Source organism: Meriones unguiculatus, chromosome 5 (assembly GCF_030254825.1).
Source record: "Meriones unguiculatus strain TT.TT164.6M chromosome 5, Bangor_MerUng_6.1, whole genome shotgun sequence".
NCBI classification, from domain to species: domain Eukaryota; kingdom Metazoa; phylum Chordata; class Mammalia; order Rodentia; family Muridae; genus Meriones; species Meriones unguiculatus.
Window position 1 is genome coordinate 128,256,874 of NC_083353.1, and position 18,708 is coordinate 128,275,581.

At 41.3% G+C, this 18,708-nt stretch overlaps 1 protein-coding gene across 7 annotated transcripts in view; it reads right to left on the reverse strand.

The window, feature by feature from the left end:
- Abcc9 (ATP binding cassette subfamily C member 9) overlaps positions 1-18,708 on the reverse strand; it is a 111,120-nt gene that overhangs the window by 36,071 nt on the left and 56,341 nt on the right. For all 7 annotated transcript variants that reach the window (XM_060384427.1, XM_060384429.1, XM_060384424.1 and 4 more), the window contains 9 exons: positions 17,359-17,460; positions 17,001-17,085; positions 15,483-15,563; positions 11,897-12,034; positions 11,643-11,768; positions 6,389-6,485; positions 2,225-2,454; positions 1,287-1,435; positions 1,026-1,095 (listed from right to left, as the gene is read on the reverse strand). In XM_060384427.1, coding sequence (XP_060240410.1) covers positions 1,026-1,095; positions 1,287-1,435; positions 2,225-2,454; positions 6,389-6,485; positions 11,643-11,768; positions 11,897-12,034; positions 15,483-15,563; positions 17,001-17,085; positions 17,359-17,460 — 1,078 coding nt within the window. The remainder of the gene's footprint in view (positions 1-1,025; positions 1,096-1,286; positions 1,436-2,224; positions 2,455-6,388; positions 6,486-11,642; positions 11,769-11,896; positions 12,035-15,482; positions 15,564-17,000; positions 17,086-17,358; positions 17,461-18,708) is intronic.

The following is an 18,708-nucleotide window of genomic DNA, read 5'->3' on the forward strand; positions in this document are numbered from 1 at the left end:
TGTCAGTGTTTTCAAATAGTCCTTTTAATGTATAGATACACTATTTAAAACTCATCTTCTCTACTGGAAAACACTGACTTTTATTTTCAGTAGTTGTGTATGTCCTTCGAATATCTTTAATTGGATTATTTACCTTTTTATTGAAATTAGATGTTTTTTATATATTATAGTGTTTATTTCTTTCTTTTATAATTTAAACTCATCTTTGGTGCTTTCACCTCAAAGTTTAAATTTTTTTATAGTTATTTGCTTGTCTTTTTCTTATTTTTTTTCTAAGTTCTGTCTTACTTCAAAGACATTTTGCAGTTCATGGCTCTAAAACCACCCAGCTATATTTTATTTCACCATGTTATGGCTTTTTATGGCCATCTTTATTCTACAGGCACTTGTTTCATATTTTGTTGATAGCATCCATACATCTTTTAGTTTAAAATGAATGATTCTCACAGATTTTGAATTCCACATTTATCTTGTGTTAGTTTCTATGTGCACTGACCAGTGTGCGTGTGCACATGTGTGAGTTGGAATGGGTGCTCATGGGTGAACACACGGAGTCCAGAGTCTAACACTGGGCATGTTCTGTAATGGTTATTCTCTTCAGTTTTTGAATGTCGCTAAGTGAGCCTGGAGATGGCGTTTTGGCGACAGAGGCTGACTCTCATATGCACAAACCCATACACACAATTTAAAAATTAAAAATATTAAGTTATAAAAATTAGATGGAGAACAATTGAAGATGCCTAATATCAAACTCGGGCTAACACACACACACTCACTTACTCATGTGTGGGCATGAGCACTTATTTGTGTATACACTCACACAAGCACATACATACGACACACATAAACACACAGAGACTTTATCCTAGAAATCCTTTTTTTTTTTCATTTTGATATGAGGGCAAATGGGCCTCAATTTAAATTTTAGTGATTCTCTAACATTAAGAGTCATCTGGCGCTGTGTGAAGAGCTCTGTTTGCACTGAGGAATTTGCCTTAGAACTGAGAGGGGACTCAGATACTCACCTGGTCGATGATATTAGTATCAGCAGAAAAGCGATTGAGAATCAGCCCCAGGGGGGTAGTATCAAAGAACCTAAGCGGGGACACAGCAAAGAGAACAGTCACGTGGGCTGCCTGCATCATCTAGAGTCCAGAAAAAGAGGTTTCCATATCCGTGTGATCAATGGCTACATTTTTTCTTTAAACATTTCATTCCAGTTTTAAAATGCATGTTTTTATTACAACATGCATAGAACAAGAAATAGCTCCTTTTTTTTTTTTTACCTTATTGGCCCAAGAATTATCTTATTAAGGAGGTTGTGGTGAAGGTTCTTGGCGGCGGTGAGACCCATCCATTCTACAGTGAGAGAGGTGACAAGGCAAAGGAAAATGCCAGCTCCACAGAGGATGCTGAACCCAGCCACGTAGAACGTCTAGGAAGAACCAGCACAGGAAGGTGACAAGAAACAATCATGTGGCCCTTTCCCAGCTAGAAGATGAAGTGCTGAGCCATGCAGATTGGTGGCCTCTCATCTGGCTTGCCGTCAGGGAGCTGAAGTCTGGTGAAGTCACGGCAGCCCCAGCAGCTCAGTCCCACAGAACAAGCAACTCCCACCTGCCTTTCTTTTACTCTCAAAGTCTGGCCTAAGAACTGCAGAATTGATTTGTCTTTCAGGCTGGGGAAAGACTCTTGGTTTGTTACATGATCAAGCTCATCTTCTAATCCTTTATCGCCTAATGACATCTCAGCATACTGATCCAGGATGGAAAAGATCAGAAGAGCAAAATTTCCTTTATATGTGTTTAACATTATTACATAATAATAACATGTATTACATATAAGCCAGATATGTTGAACTCCTTGAATCTGTATCTAAACATTACATCTAAATGCTTCTTATGAGAAGAATTCTACAAACAGGGCTGAAGAAATGGCTCAGTAATCAAGAATGCTTGTGGCTCTTCCGGAGTACCCGTATTTAGTTCCCAGAACCCATGCTGGGTGGTTCACAACTGCCTGTTCTGGCTTCCATGTGCTCTGCACTCATGTGTACACACCTGTACCACAGTCACGTAAAATGTAATGTTTAAATATGTAATAAATAAAAATAATGTAATCAAACATTCAAAGTTGACAGTTCCCCAGTTTTTGGCCTTGCCCTAATTTCTAACATGAACTTGCACCAAATCCCTTTGGCTGTAAGCTGACTGGTGCGTTGTACCTGGTCAGCTTTTCCAGTGTGGTTTATACTGTACTCAGATGTCCATGTAGCCAGCCAGTAGTCTATGCCCACAATCACCGAGTGCTTCAGAAGCTTGGAGAAGATCATGAGGAAGAGCAAGAAAAAACCTCCTGAAGTCAGGTACCACCAACAGGTTTTCCAGGGCATCTTGGTCCTAAGCCTCATTACAGTCGACATGTTATCATCCTCATCTTCCTCCTCCTCTTCCTCTGCATATTCATACACATAACAAACCTTATGTAAGCTTCAGGTGAGCACCACAAATAATTCCTATGTTCAACCAGGATACAGGTAACCTCATTTAATTTTAGAGAAGCAAGAATATTAGCCTTAAAAGTTTTCAATACTTTAATCAATGCATAATTCAAATATTTAAAAAAATGGATCGAAAATTGTCAGACGTGGTGACATGCTCTTGTAATTGCAACACTTGGGAGGCAGAAGTGGGAGGATCAGCAGTTCAAGGCCAGCCCCAGCTATAGGCTACATGGTGAATTCAAGGCTAGCCTAGGCTACAAGGGATCCTGTCCAAAGAAAGCAAGAAAAAGGAAGGAAAGAAGAAAGGAAGAAGAGGTGAAGTATGAATGAATGAATTAATTAACAAATATAAAATCCATATATAGACCAGACTGCTGATTCCTAGATTGAACACACAGAACAGACACTTGAGTTAGTAATGGAATTGTGCTGCCAATAAAAACATGCTCCTGGCTTGCAAACATCAGAAATCTGAGGATTTCTGAATTTAGAAATCTGCACCAGGAGAAAAGCAGCTGTGGAATCTGTGCCTACCCTAAAAGCACCAATCCATTACTTTTCTGTCCTTCTTTAGATGTGGTCATGGAGGAGAGATGTCAAGATGGAACATTCCAGAGTGCAAAGCTGGAGACCACGTGAGACAATGGGCAGGGTGGTCCTCCCAAGTGTTTAAGCCCCTTAGAACTTCCAAGACCAATTATTCTAGGCATAGCCTCCACAGCTATAATAGGAAAGCTTTCGGTTTTCTTTTCAGCATGATGTGGTTATTTGCATGGTCCAGTGAGGGTGGGGTCCCCTGTCTGCCCTTTCTCCAGAGGCAGTTTATACTCTACGTAAGCTGTGTGTCCTCCACTACTGTAACCGCTACAGCCTATGGATTGGAAGTGTGGACAATATGCCTTTTGTCAGCTAAATGGTCAGACCAAAGGGGCCCAGGGTGGACCTCAACTGGGTGACGTAGGGGACTGAGCCTTGGATGAGCTTCTCTTTGGTTATGAGGGCTTTGGTTAGAAGGACCATGTTCTCTGTCTCCTAAGTACCTTAAGTCCAGGAACGGAAATGTGCATAATGAAAATGGTAGAGGCTTAAAGACAGCAAGCTGTTCCTACAGTGTGCACCCTCCAAGTCTATGCCAGATGAATGGTCAGTTAGCCATGGCTGCCAGCTGAAAACAACGTGTGTTCACTCTCTTGCTACCTAATCTGTCCATGTAATGAACTGGTCAACCGTAGGCAGGAGTGCTGCTTAACGCCCTTAAGGGGAAAAAAACATTTTCTTTCTCCCTTCTGCCCTGTATCCACAACTAAGTCACATTAACTCCCACTCTGCCAGCCAGATCACACACACGCACACACACACACACACAGAGAGAGAGAGAGAGAGAGAGAGAGAGAGAGAGAGAGTAAAAACTGTTATTTTTCACCTAAGTAGGATTAACCCAGCAAGCCCAGGGCAGAGTCAGTTTCTGCTGTGATCAGTTTTCCATTGCAACAAGTGGGCCTTTTGAGTATGACTCTACATTTAAAACACATTGTAAATAATTAGTTTAGATTTCCAGAAGCCTGTCTCTTCTTACAGAACAAACATCCTCAAAGTTAAGAAATAAAGTGAAAAAAATTCATCTTTCATTCGTTGATATTTTTTTCTTCATGAACATTCATTGAAACATCTGAAATGTGTAGATGGCACAATTTGATGCATTTTACCTACACATTACAATGTTCTCTATTTCTTAGTTGGCAAGTAGAAAAAACAGTAAATATAAACTACATAGACAATGAAGCATATGGATTGCGCTTACTCTGCATTTAAATGATTTATCTTAAAACTTTCTTGGTGACCCATGTCAAGACAATGTAATGATGCTAGGTGATTTCTTCTACAAAAAAAACGGTATGAGATGTGGCAAACTGAAATGAGAATTGGCTCTCTAACATCTTCATTCTTCATGACATGTGATGAAAACCACATGCAGACTGACTGAATTAATCAAATGTAGGCACTGTCTTCCCTGTAGTTTTCATTTTTCATTGACTATTGATGTTTAAAGAATCAATATTTTAGTAGCAACCTGATCCAGTCATTATATTAGACTTTCTTTTTTTATTTATTACAATTTAGTCACTTTGTATCCCAGCTGTAGCCCCCTCTCTTATCCCCTCTTGATCCCATCCTCCCTCCCTCATCGCCTCCTATGACCCTTCCCAAGTCCACTGATTGGGAAGGTCTTTCTCCCCTTCCCTCTGACCCTAGCCTATCAGGTCTCATCAGTAGTGGCTGCATTATCTTCCTCTGTGGCCTGGCCTTCCTAATGCTGCCCTCCACCTTAGGGGAGGTGATCAAAGAGTCAGCCACTGAGTTCATGTCAGAGACAGTACCTGTTCCCCTTACTAGGGTACCCACTTGGAGACTGAGCTGCCATGGGCTACATCTGTGCAGGGGTTCTAGATTATCTCCATGAATGGTCCTTGGTTGGAGTATCAGTCTCAGAAAAGACCCCTGTGCCCAGAATTTTTGGTTCTGTTACTCTCTTTGTGGAGCTCCTATCTCCTCCAGGTCTTTCTCTCTCCCCCTTCTTTCCTAAGGTTGCCTGCATTCTGCCCAAAGTTTGGCTATAAGTCTCAGCATCTGCCTTGATACCCTGTAGGGTAGAGCCTTTAAGATGCCCTCTGTGGTAGGCTCTTGTCCTGTTCTGTTTTCTCCCTCTTCCCATGTCCAACCCATTTGCCTTTCTGAAAGAGGATTGATTATCTTACCCAGGGTCCTCCTTCTTGCTTAGCTTCTTCTTCATTTTAGTATGATTATCCTATATTATGTATCTGATAGCCACTTATAAGTGAGTATATACCAAGTGTGTCTTTCTCTTTCTGGGATACCTCACTCAGGATGATCTTTTCTAGTTCCCACCATTTGCCTGCAAATTTCATGATTTCCTTGTTTTTAATTGTTGAGTGGTATTCCATGTGTAAATGTACCACAATTTCTGTATCCATTGCTCAGTTGAGTGATAATCTGGGTTGTTTCCAGATTCTGGCTATTACAAATAAAGCTGCTATGAACATGGCTGAGCAAATGTCCTTGTTGTATACTCAATGATATTTTGGCTATATGCCTAAGAGTGGTATAGCTGGATCTTGATGTAACCCTATTTGTAATTTTCTGAGAAAGCACCAGATTGATTTTCATAGTGGTTGTACAAGAACAAAATGACAGCCTACAGACTGGGAATGGATCTTCACCAACCCTATATCTGACAGAGGGTTAATATCCAGAATATATAAAGAACTCAAGAAGTTAAACAGCAACAAATCAAGTAATCCAATTAAAAAATGGGGAACAGAGCTAAACAGAGAATTTTTGATAGAGGAATGTCGAATGGCAGAGAAACACTTAAAGAAATGCTCAACATCCTTAGCCATCAGGGAGATGTAAATCAAAACAACCCTTAGATTTCACCTTACACCCATCAGAATGGCCAAGATCAAAAACTCAAGTGACAACACATGCTGGAGAGGTTATGGAGAAAAGGGAACCCTCCTCCATTGCTGGTGGGAATGTAAACTTGTACAACCAGTATGTTAGAGTTTTTCATTTATTCTGTTTTCAGATCCTGCTTTTGTCTTTCCACCCTCTGTGGCACATGGCGTGAATACATAGACACCCACTGAGTGTGTCCCTCACAGAGGCATGCCATTGGGGGGACATAAACCTTACCTTGACTCTATCATGTTCAGTATTATTCATTTAGTTTGGCTCCATGCCTTGTGCAAAGTAGCGACTTACACCTGTGTGGCACATTCACACGTCAATTTCTGGGACAAACCCTTCACAACACACTAGTCTATCTGAATGCCTCAGACAAGAAATCGACAAAACAACACTTGCCTTCATCTTCATCCTCCATCTGCGCTTTGGCCTCCCTTGAATACATGGCTCTGCGGAGCGTCTTCCTCTCTAGTGTTGTTTGGTCTGCTTCCATATCCTGTGGAGAACAGTATGTTTGCACTGAAGCAGCTTCAGTCTGGAGAAGGGTTTCACTTACTCACAAATGACACCCTGGATGGCATTATTCCAGTCTCAAATCTCTGCTCATTCTGAACACACAGGGCTCCTGTCGCAGGCACGGTTATGGAAATAACGCTGAAGATTTATGGACAACATTTCTGTCCTGACACAAGTAGGACAATGGGAAGCCAGAAAGAGTGACAACATGAGGGACTTAAGCTTTCCAACACAGCTCCACCACGGAGACCCCTCCTGCTTGTACATCAGCTTCAAACAGCTTCAAACCCTCATTTTTCCATAGAGTTCACTTACGTTCAATATCTTCTTTTAAAAATATTCAGTCTAGGCATGGGGACAAATGCCTGTCATCTCACCCCTCAGAGGCTTAGGTAGGTGAGTGACTGGAAATTCCAGGTCAGCCTGAGCTGCTTATGGAGCTCCGATCTCAAGGGAGAGACCAACAAAAACTGCATGTAGTTCTAGGCTGGGTAAACTGCCATCATGCATTTGCTATGACTGTAAATGAGTAAGTCAGGGTGGGTTCTGTCAGCATATCACCGAGGGAACTGCACAAGGGACTTCAGTGGCACCAGGAGCGAACAGGTCATTCTGAAGGAAATAGACAATGTGGTCACTCAGAGGACACTGTGGGGAAAGATTTACAGAAGAAGGAGAAAAAGTACAAAGTCTGTGTTCAGCATTGCGTGGGCCTCTCATCTGCCCAAGGATGAGGAAGAGTTTCATCTTCTTCCTGCCTCAGCCTCAGACTGGAACAGCAGGATCGTCTGAGTTCCATGGCAGGATAAACCTGATGCTGGGGACAGTCACCCACCTCTGCAAGGAAACCTAACCTGCGTTCCAAATACCTGGTCCAGGATCATGGTAAGTGACACTAGCCATGAATGGCCCCCAGTGTGGCCCAGTACATTAAAAACCAAAAACAAACAAGCAGATGCCAGCAACAGCAGAACACAGTTTTGTGGTTACATCAATAAATCAATGAACTTTTGGTTGTCAACATTTTTTAACATCATGTGATATGTGTTTTAGAAGGCTCACGTTTTAGAGAGTTCCACTGTTTTTGGATTCGTCATTAAAAGTGTGGCAGCCATCCCTAGCACATCTTCCATCCTGATTGGACTTTACAGAGACACCAACCACTAGTGTTGCCTATGATCTGAAAACCAACATGTGTTGGTGAAGATCAAACATCAAATGAGTGATGATCTCTCTCCTTCGTGATGATGGAACAGAAGGGAACAAACCCAGATAGAAAGTGGATTTAGTTCCATGCTGGCTCCTATAATATTACCTGAGAGCCCAACACTTACTTTGCTTTTTCACCCCCCACACACATATGTTGGGGGTTGGTCCTGATGCTTTGCTTTTATGCTAATTACTGGTCATCAAGATCTGGCTACTGCCTAGATAAACCTCTCCTTGTGTAAACCTGCCTAAGACATTATACTTGATTGGTTTGTTAAGGGCCCATACTGGGGCAGGGCAGAATGGGGTAGGCATGGCTAAGGTTCCTGAGCATTTCAGGATAGGACAATCATGGGAAACAAAAGGACAAGAAGAGAGGAGGAAGGAGGGCGCCACGATGGGTTAGTGTGGAGAAGAAACCACATGGGCCAACAGATAGGACTCCTAAAATGTTGTGGAAAGGCCCAGATGAAGCACAAAAGCAAGTCTTTATAAGATTATGGGTAAAAGGTAGCCCAGATAAATATGGTTAAGGCAGATGGTGTTGGATGAGGACTGCAAGATGGATGGTAAGGTTTTGAGATAGTGTAAGCAGAAATACCTGCCTGACTCAAGGTAGATAAAGCAGAAATATCTGCCTGACCCAAGGTAGATAAAATCTAACAGGTGTCTGTTGTGTCTTATTATTTGTGATAGTGGGTTAGATAATACGGCCACAATAATTATAGGGCTAATAATAAACATTATATAGCCCAACACTTTTTTATTTACTACAACACACACACACACACACACAAAACTTAAAGCAAATGTTCTTGAGAGTAAGAGTTCATAAGTAAGCTAATTACTGGTGAAGTACTTGGAATTGTGTTAATGTTCAGGTTAAACAAATAAAAATTCAGTTTTATTTATTCAGTAAATATTTTTACCAGGCCTCCCAAAGGGACAGTAGCAGAATATCAAATGATATTCATTTATCCATGCAATTACATGGTGGCCAGAACAGTTGATGGCACCCAAGTCAGAGTTTTTAGTGATATTTCAATCAGCCATGTGCTTTCTTCACTGTACTTTTCATTGTCATCTTTGACACAGTCCTTCAATCTTCCCCCGTTATTCACACTGAGAGTTCTTTCTGAAGCCCCCTGCCAGGCTCTGATTGACATTTTATCTCACTTTCCTTCTGCACTGGTTCCATTTGCTCTGTGTGCACAGGCTAGGCTTCCTCAGCACTGCTAAGGCTGGGCCAGACGGCTGCTCTGGGTGACCTCACACACTGTAGCAGCTGGAGCAGCATCTCCGTCTTTTACCCATGGCATCCACGTGCCACCCCTTGCCTCAGCTGTGATAAACACGAATGTCTCCCAGTGTGGCTAAGCGTCTAGCAGGATTGGTGCTAGAGGATAGATGATGCTTTATTCTGCCATATAACAATCAAAATGAAGGCTGTTTCTGCAGAACCCTCCACCGAGACATTCCAGGGCTGTGTATGTGCACGTGTGTAATGCCCATCCATTCGTATGCAGGCTAGCGGTCACTCCGTGCTTCCTCTGTCAGCTTCTCCTCTGTTTTTTCAGACAGGCTCTTTCCTTGAACTTGGAGCTCACCAGTTTGGTTAGACTGGCTGAGCAGTAAGCACTGAAGGACCCTCCTTGACCTCCCAGCTCAGGAATTAGAAGCACACACTGCCACTCCTGGCTTTCCCCATGTGTCCTCGTACTTGAAAAGCGAGCATTGTACCTCCTCCACAGCCCTGCGGGTGTCTTGCTTTTTTAGGTGGCAAAAAGATGGGAATTCCACGCAGGTGCTGGATTCAGTCTGGCTTCTCCTGGTTTCCGTTCCACCTCCCAGCTGGCTTCACCATGGCTGCGGCCTAGCTCATTCAGATCCCATGCTTGATGGACATGCTGCTTTCTGTGTTTGATTAGGAAGCTGTGCTATCTAACGTGATTACCTCATCTCTAAATACAACTGAAAAGACCTTCTTCCTGGCTTGCTTAAGCAGCCTCACTAGCCAAATGTGTTCTCTCTCTCTCTCTCTCTCTCTCTCTCTCTCTCTCTCTCTCTCTGTTTCCCTCTCTCTGTGTGTGTGTGTGTGTGTGTGTTTTGTTTCCAGATCCTTCTTTCCAAAGTAAACAACAAATTGTCCTGCTCCTGAACCTGCCATCACATTATTCACCCTGGAACTCAGAGCTCTAAGAACAAGGTTACCTGTCTCGGCAGTTCTCCCGCCTGCTCCCCTGGCACTGGCATCACACTCTGTAATGTGGCCCCTAGCATCCTGAGTTCGGTGATTCTGTAATCTCTAATTCTCTGCATAGATTTTCACATGTGTTTTCCTTCCTTGAGGGGTTTACTTTTGAGAACTTCCAAAAGTCACAAAACAGAGAGACGTTGAGACATGTGTGGCTTTTTATCTTTTCTGTATGGAAGTGTAGATTCTATTTTTCTTTCTTAAAACAATACAATTTAACTTTCTGATTGAAAAAAATGGCTGATATAACTGCTATAACTGCTTCATATTTTTAAAGCTCATTCCTGGCCACTGTACTAAATTCTGAACACATCTAGCCCACATCCCAAAACAAAAGTTCTCAAAGACTAAAATCCAGTTTCCTAGTTCTTGTCCCAATCACAAATTGAACTGAATCTGGTTTCCAACTCTATTATTGCTTCATTTAACATGGCCACAGTGTGGTACAGCTACACTGGTTGTGGACCTGAGTTTTAATGCTCTCGGTGCCACCAGTACATGCTATGCAGTTCGAGGAAATTATTTGACTGCTCTTAGCCCCAATTTTCCATTCTGTAAAAGCAAGGAAAAACTTTCTGTGCTTACTCATCATGACTTTTCATGAGAGCAAAAAGTATCTAAGAAAAGCTTGGTGGATTAGCCTGCTCTTTTATCACCTCCCTCTGAGGGGGAAGCAGCCTTACCAGGCCACAGAAGATGACAATGCAGCCACTCCTGATGAAACCTGATAGACTAAGATCAGAAAGGAGAGGAGGACCTCCCCTATCAGTGGACTTGGGGAGGGGCATGTATGCAGAAAGGGGAGGGAGGGTGGGATCGGGAGGGGAGGAGGGAGGGGCTTATGGGGGGGATACAAAATGAATAAAGTGTAATTAATAAAAGTTAAAAAAAGGTAAAAAAGTTTTGTACTTTTCTCTCTGTTTCACCTCATTCACCCTCAGGGCTGTTCCAAACACACCTGTGACTTCAGCCCCAGCTCACAGCATTGCTGCCTTGGCTCTTGGCTCTTGGTTTCACTATGATGATTGTGGGCAATGCATGAAAATGATCTTCTCACAAGTGAGAAAGGATGAGATATAAATCAGAAAATCTAAGGAAGCCTCAAGTCTTGGTAACAGCTCATCCAACTTGTGTACTTCCAAATGGTTCAGAGCCAAAACACAGATGCATTTCATCCAAAGGACAGCACAGGATAGGCTGGGGAGACGGCTCCATGGGGAAGACTGCTTGCTGCACAAACACGAGGGGCCGAGTCTGAATCCCAGCACCCACATTCACCCCATAACTTCATCGTTGAGACACAATGATGGTGCACGTGGCCGGCAACCAGGTCCAAATTCAGTGACAGATCCTCTCCCACGGAAACAAAGCAGGGAATGGCAGAAGAGAATACCCAGCGTGCTCCACCAGTCTACATGTGTCCATGGGTGTACACACCAGTACACACACACACATGCACGCACCATGCTGTATATACATACCAGACACACAATAACAAGCAAACAAACAAACAAACAAGTAAAATGTAGTAGGTTCAAAGAGTCCTGTTCAAAAGCCACATGCAAACATGTGGGCTTCCCGTGAGGGATGTAACAGAGCAACACGCATCTTAAGCAGCGCAGCAATTCCTAAGGCCATGACTCATAATTACACGGAGCACTGTGCTCTCCTTACCTTTTCTAGCTCCTGATCTTGTCGATTCATGAGGGTCTTCCAGTGTTCGTAGAGCCCCACGTCTTTGGTCTGAATGTCTTTCAAAGTGCCTTCTCTTAACACGCTCCCGTCCTTCATGGCTATGATCTATGGAAGAGCACAGGAGCAGAGACATAGCAAAATCCGGAGTGGCTAAATGACTGAAGTTGATCTCAGGAAGTGTGTCGGGGCTCGTGCCTGTAAGGTATGGCCGCAACACACACAGCAAGTCTCACCCAGTCAGCGTGTGTCAGGTATTGCAATTTGTGAGTCACAAGAACAACTGTCCTCTTGTCATCCTGGAGAAACTTCAGGATTCCTTCCTGCATCAAGTGATCACTCAGGTGGATGTCCAGGGCAGAGAACGGATCGTCCTGCGGCAGGAGGAGTAGAAGGGAGCTGAGTGAACTCCATCCTCGGTTCTCAAAGTCAGGGATGGAGATACCTCCAGAAGATCTTTTATTTATTAATAAAATAAATAATATTATTTAAATAATAAATAATATTTATTAATGAAATAGTCCTATTTATTAATAGGACTATTTTAGCTATTCTGGGCTTTTTGTTTTTCCATATGAAGTTGAGAATTGTCCTTTCAAGGTCTGTAAAGAACTTTGTTGGTATTTTGATGGGGATTGCATTGAACTTGCAGATTGCTTTTGGATAGATGGCCATTTTTACTATGCTAGTCCTACGGCTACAACTTGATGAGCTGGGGTGGATGGGAAAGGGGCCTCCTCTTTTCTGAGGAAGAGGTGACGGTGGAAGGGAGAGGGAGGAGGGATGGGACTACAACAAGGATGTAAATTGAATAAAAAATTAATTAATTGAAAAATTCTTAAAGAACTGATTAAAAAATGAGGAAAAAAAACATGACCCAGGCTTTTGGTGAAGAACTGAAGATGCCTGAACATGTCTTCTTTGTTTTATTTATTCCTTTGTTGTTCTGCTTATTTAACATGAAAACCAATGTCTTAATATGGGCCAAAGGAAGAAGTGGCTGAATTCCTATGCCATCAACTACATAATGCAGCACATACTCATATGAGTAGAAATTATAACTCTGAAAAAATTTAGCACAATCCTATTGTCTATATGGATAAACTATATTGACTGATTATGTTGTCAGTGAAACAAAGCACTTATGTTTAGAAGTTAGAGTCAGTTTATATTGTGAATGTCCATTACAGAGAATAATATAATTAAGTTACTATTTGTTCAGCATTCAATTACTTTCTGCTCAATAGACAGAAACAATAGCAATGATTTTATTAAAATATTTAAGAGCAATGCCATAAAAATAAATACTAGTAAAGTAATGAAACAGTTACTTTCTTTTAGATTTCATAGTTACAGATAAATGGCTAAATCAATGAATGTTCTTAAGTGGCTTTTATATAAATTATAAACATTTAGTAACAGAGATAAGCTTATTGATTTAAACCATTTAAATACAGGAATAGTCTAGATAATAAAATAGTTAGCAAGGCAATTGTCATTATATATGTATATGAGTGTATATAGAGATACCTAACATATATAGATATAATTGTATATTTATATGTTATCTGGGTTTATGGATGAAATGAAATTGAATAGTGACAGAATTTTTTGGAATATTCTAAAAATTCTTTAATTTTAATTCTTTAATATTGAGATGTTTCAAAATCTTTCTAAAACTTTTGGTGGCTTTTACGAACACCACTGTTACTGTCTTATAAGTGACACCGTGGTAGATTGGCACTGTTTTCTCTCTCTAAAGGGCCACAGTGAGATGATGATGATTCAAAGTGCTAGTGCCAGTCAACCAGTGTGGCTCAGGCCAGCCATCCCAGCTCCTCAACAGGTTGAGGCAAAGAGGTCACAAATTCAAGGTTTATCTGGTCCGTAGAGTAAGTACAAAGCCAACTTGAGTAACTTGGTAAGGGTTTGTCTCAAAATAAAGATTGAGGATACAGCTCATTGGTAGAGCACTTGCCTAGCATGTGCAAAGGTATGCATTCAGTCCCAGGACTAGGAAAAAACACAAGCTATGAAATCAAACCCCCGGAATCTATATTCTTGCTGTAGTAAGTTTGATATGACCTTGAATAAGCCTCTCCAAAGACCTACTGTTTTTATCAATAAAAGTCAGTAATAACAACAATTCAAAAACCAAGTGTTTAGCATGTGAAGTAAGTGAACTAGCATGTATACCATGCTTAGAACTACCATGGATGTAAAAGGTATTGGCAATGACTGTTACCACATACATGCCATGACTTGCTGCTGGGACAACTTAGTGTCAAAATCAGATGCAACCTTTTAGACAGTCTAATCACAACTGACATAGGGTGGGTTGGAAAACATGCTTCGTGACTCAATTTGTTTTCCTCCCAAAGAAAGCAAAAAAACAAATGTGAAATTGTAAATTCAATAAATGTCCATTCTTCATTGCTTACATATACATCTGTACAAGCCCCTTTGGTGCTTTTGTTTGGTGACAGAGTCCCATTTGGGTCCAGGATGTATCATACCTATACCAACCCTTCTATTTTATTCTCCCAAGTTCTGGAATTACAAGCATGAGTGACCGTGTCTGATCTATTCAGTCTTGATTAAATATCTTTTATAGTCAATGAATTAATGTGTGCTTATTTGTTTCTAATATAGTGTTAAGTAATATAGTATCAATCTCCTGGGAAAAGAATTTCAGTGTGGTGGGATGTATAAATCAGGCTGGCCCACAAGCAGGTCTGTGGGGAATTGTTTTGATAAAAATAATTGGTATGGGAGGACCCAGCCCACAGTGGGTGACACCATTACCTATGTTAATCAGGATTAACCTGAAAGAATTCCAATATATCTAGATTCTTCTTCTATCCCAAATGGTTTCAAATTCAGCAGGAAACTCTAAAAACAGCTTGCATTTTGAAGTTTCAAGAGATACAGGGGACTGAATGTCTAAAGCCTCTATGAGCAGATTTACAAATAAAGATTAGCAGTATCATAGGAGAGGGACATGTTTACATTCTCTGATGAACTCTAAAATTCCCACTCTTTATGCTGTTATTTTGGCCTGTACCTCCTGTAAAAACTAAACCAGATCAAACTTACAACTAATGCAACCAACATGAAAACCATCTGCAGTATCTTCAAGACACGGGTTCATGTTGAGTAAATCATCATAGATAACTGCTATCTACAGCCTGAGCTGCACACCATTGGAAAGGAATATCTGTTTAAATGCCCCTATGTCCACCAACAATCTATTTTCTGACACTTATCAGTTTGCCATGAAATACAAAAGAGCAGATCCTGCCAAATAACCCAATACCACCCACACTCTCTCATTAAAGATTCTCCTTGTCCAGAAACCCAGATGAACCGTTATCTTCCAGTAAATTGTTTCAGATGCTAATGATCATTGTCACCAAGCTTGACCACCTGAGTCAGATCCTTGGGACCCAGATATTAAGTGGAGAGAACCAACTTGTCGATCTGTCCTCTGATCTCCATACATGTACCATGGCAAGCAAGGACTGCCTCCCCTTCACACAAAAAATGAATAAGTAGATGAAAGGAAATTTAAAGAGACACTGCTTAGAGTGCCTCAGTGATTTTCACTGTAATTTCATGAACACCAACCCGATCCACCAACTCTGTTTTGTTTGTTGATATGTTAAATTGCGCTGTGAGGATTTACTCACTCTGTACTCTGTAATTCCACAAATTAAACCAGCTTTCCTTCAGTTATCCAACTTGTAATTTTAAAGACCCATTTGTCCAAAGGGGAGAAAAAAAAAAACAAATTATAAATGCGGTTAGAGCTCATTTTCTCACCAAGAAGACAATGTTAGTGTTTTGGTAGAGTGCCCGTGCCACACAGATTCTCTGCCTCTGACCGCCACTCAGGTTGATGCCCTGCAAAGGAAACAGCAGAAACAGCCATTTTCTCCACTAATAAGGGACCTGGTGGTAAAGATTACCTCTGAAATATAAGTATCTCTAAAGTTCTTTTTAACATAGCTAGTAATTCTCTTCAGTGCCAATGTTTGATGTATGTCAGTAGTGTCTGACCTTTCATGCTGATTGAGAGCTTTGCTGTACCAAAGCATTACTAACCAACACCCTTGCTAAACACCAAAGCCAAGCAATTCCAAATGTTTTTTTTCTACATTGTCTGTACTTCGACACATACCTCTTTTCAGAGATTTCTATTTCATTTTTAATCATGTGTACATGTGTTTTCCTGTGTGTACATGCGAGCACATGAGTGTACGATGCCTGCTGTCAGAAGAGGAAGTCTGATCCCTTGGAGCCGGAGTTGTAGGGGGTTTTAAGCTACCTCAGATGGGTGGTCAGATTGGACTTGGGTCTCCTACCATCTCTCCAGCTCTCAACACACACACACACACACACACACACACACACACACACACACACACACCTCTATAATTTGATATTATTAATTATGCCAAATGCACTCCACAAGAATAATCTTTTGTGGTGAAATACTAATCCACAATAACTTAGCACATGGTGTGTACCTAGCTTGTGTGTGTATGCGGCTTTACAGTTTTCTTTATTTCTCATAGCAGGTGCAATAGATCAGGCTTGCTCTCATTTTACACATGCGGACTCTAAGCCTCAGACATGAAGCTACCTCTCTTAGATAAGACACGATGCTGCAACAGAGAATGGTCAATGAGAAGATCGCAAATCATGAACAGCTGAAACTGACTGCACTTGGAAAATTTCTCAGTTATTTAGCCATGGTATCTGCAGGTTGTGTAGAGGACAAAACTCCCCATGACACTATTGTTTCCACAGTAGACAACACACATTAACCTTTTGCCCAGGAGAGCTTTGGGCCTATAAGGGCTACACTTTTTGTGAATCATTAGTGTGTTAAAGATGGCAGTCTAGATGTTTTCAGCTGCCCAGGACAGCATGTTGTCAACATAAAATAGGAGTGTGTAAGGACAAATTACACTTTAACAAATGCATGAGATTGGAAGAAATTGTCAGATGCAACCTTAGTTTCCAAAGCAATTAAACTCAGCAGGATCAGTAGGCAAAAGTATTCCTGGTCAAAGCCAGTGATGGTGGTTCACTCTCCCCGACCCCCACACTGCCACCAGCCCTGAGTGTCTAACACAAGATGACATGCACGGTAGTATCTCAGTGGGTGCATAGGGACAGTGGTAGCAAACGGTGCCCTACATCTTGGTGCTTGTCCCTGGGACAACATGAAACTTCTAAGCCCCAGACTTCACTACGCTTTTCTGAGGGTGAAAGACAAGCAGGCAACTTTTCTTGACTCTCTTGCATTGCTTAGTTCAACTACTCATAGCTCACCCTTTCTCCAATTTCAGTTTGGTCTCCAAATGGTAACAAATCAATATCTGGCTGAAGAGAGCAGGCATCGGTGACAGCTTTGTACCTTTGGGAGAAATGATATTCAGGGTCTTTTAAAATACAGATGTTCCCCCAAGTGTGTTATACTCTCTGACCATAACCAGTCTCCTCCCCTCCTCTCTGTCCCCTCACATCCTCTGCCCTCCCCTTTCTTCCACCCTTTCCCTTCCTCCCTGCGGCTCTTCCTCTCCTTCCCCATCTTTAGTTTTGAGCCATTACTTCTCAAGAAGCGAACTGGACCAAACTCATGGATCACATGCAATCATATCAGTTGTAAAACATATACATTCAAAGTTACCTCTGTCTGTTGAAAGGACTTCCAAAAGTGATATTTTCCTCGACGGTAGCGTTCAGAAGCCAGGGCTTCTGGGCGGCATACGCCACAGAATACCTGCTTCGGCTGGGAGGAGACAAACACAAGACAGGTTACACAAAGGACTGAGGGTGGCATTTCTGTATGACGAAGGGCAACGAGAGCTGAGAGAATATATCAGACACAGGAGTGGACAACTGAAAGAGAAGGCCAAGGCCACCGATCTCAGAAGGCAATTATCAAATAAGCCACTTAAACTGCAGGGATCTAGATTCAATTAAAATGCCATGTGATGAGTAAGATTTTAGTCTCCTGAGCTAATGAAGTGTTTAATGTTATAAACTGCTAGGAGAAAATTTCTTTTCTAACTTGAGATTAAAAGGTTATTAATAATTCACTCTCTTTAGTAGCCACAGATGTTTCAGCTTTATTAAACTCACTTTATGCAACAGTAGATATTTTTATAGTGATCTTTAAGAAACATGAATTGAAACTAGAATTAGAGTATCCATTTGTGGCTTCATTACATAAATATATTTTAAGGTCATAGGTATTATATAATATTTCAAAATGAATGATAACTATAGGAGTCTATTTCAATGTTGAAACTATACATTTAAGTTCCATATTTGAAACATATAAAATATTTTTAAAGAGAGGAGTTGGGAGAGGGATGGATATGATCACAATAAATTGCATGAAATTCTCAAAGAACTAATAAAAAATTTTAAGAAAAAAAATTTTAAGGGAAAGACCAAAAAGTGAAAATAAATAAAACTGATAAATCCTCCCTCTCTTTTCTAATTCTTTAGCTTACAAATGTTACCAGATGCTTATACATTAAATGATGCAATCATTTCAAAATACACATGAGCTGAGGAGGTAGAAGATAAGGGCACCGGGCTGGGGAAGGGAGTGGATGAGCTTCAAAGTCAGGCTTCCATGGTTAGTTCATGATATGTTGGTTACAATGACGGGATTACAGTTAACGGAGAAGGAAGGTTAAGAGGAAGAATTGAGGCCAGCTGACTGGCCATTGGGAAGCAGGGCGTCTTAGGGCTTCTGAGGGCGTGAAACTGTAGTGTGACAGTCATCTTTGAGATAATCACGTAAGCGGGAAAGCAGTGGTTGGTCCCCAGGTCTGACATGTCTACCTGCCCTTTCCCCTTAGTCTGGGGAGGACCTTTTGATATTAAGGATTAAACCCAGAGCTTCTTTACATTTTGGGTTTTGGTTTTGTTTTGTTTTGAGTAGCTAAGCACTGGGCTCTCTATCTCAATATTCAGACGTTTTGACATGTAATCAACGCATGCATTCTTAGTTTTTATTTAATGA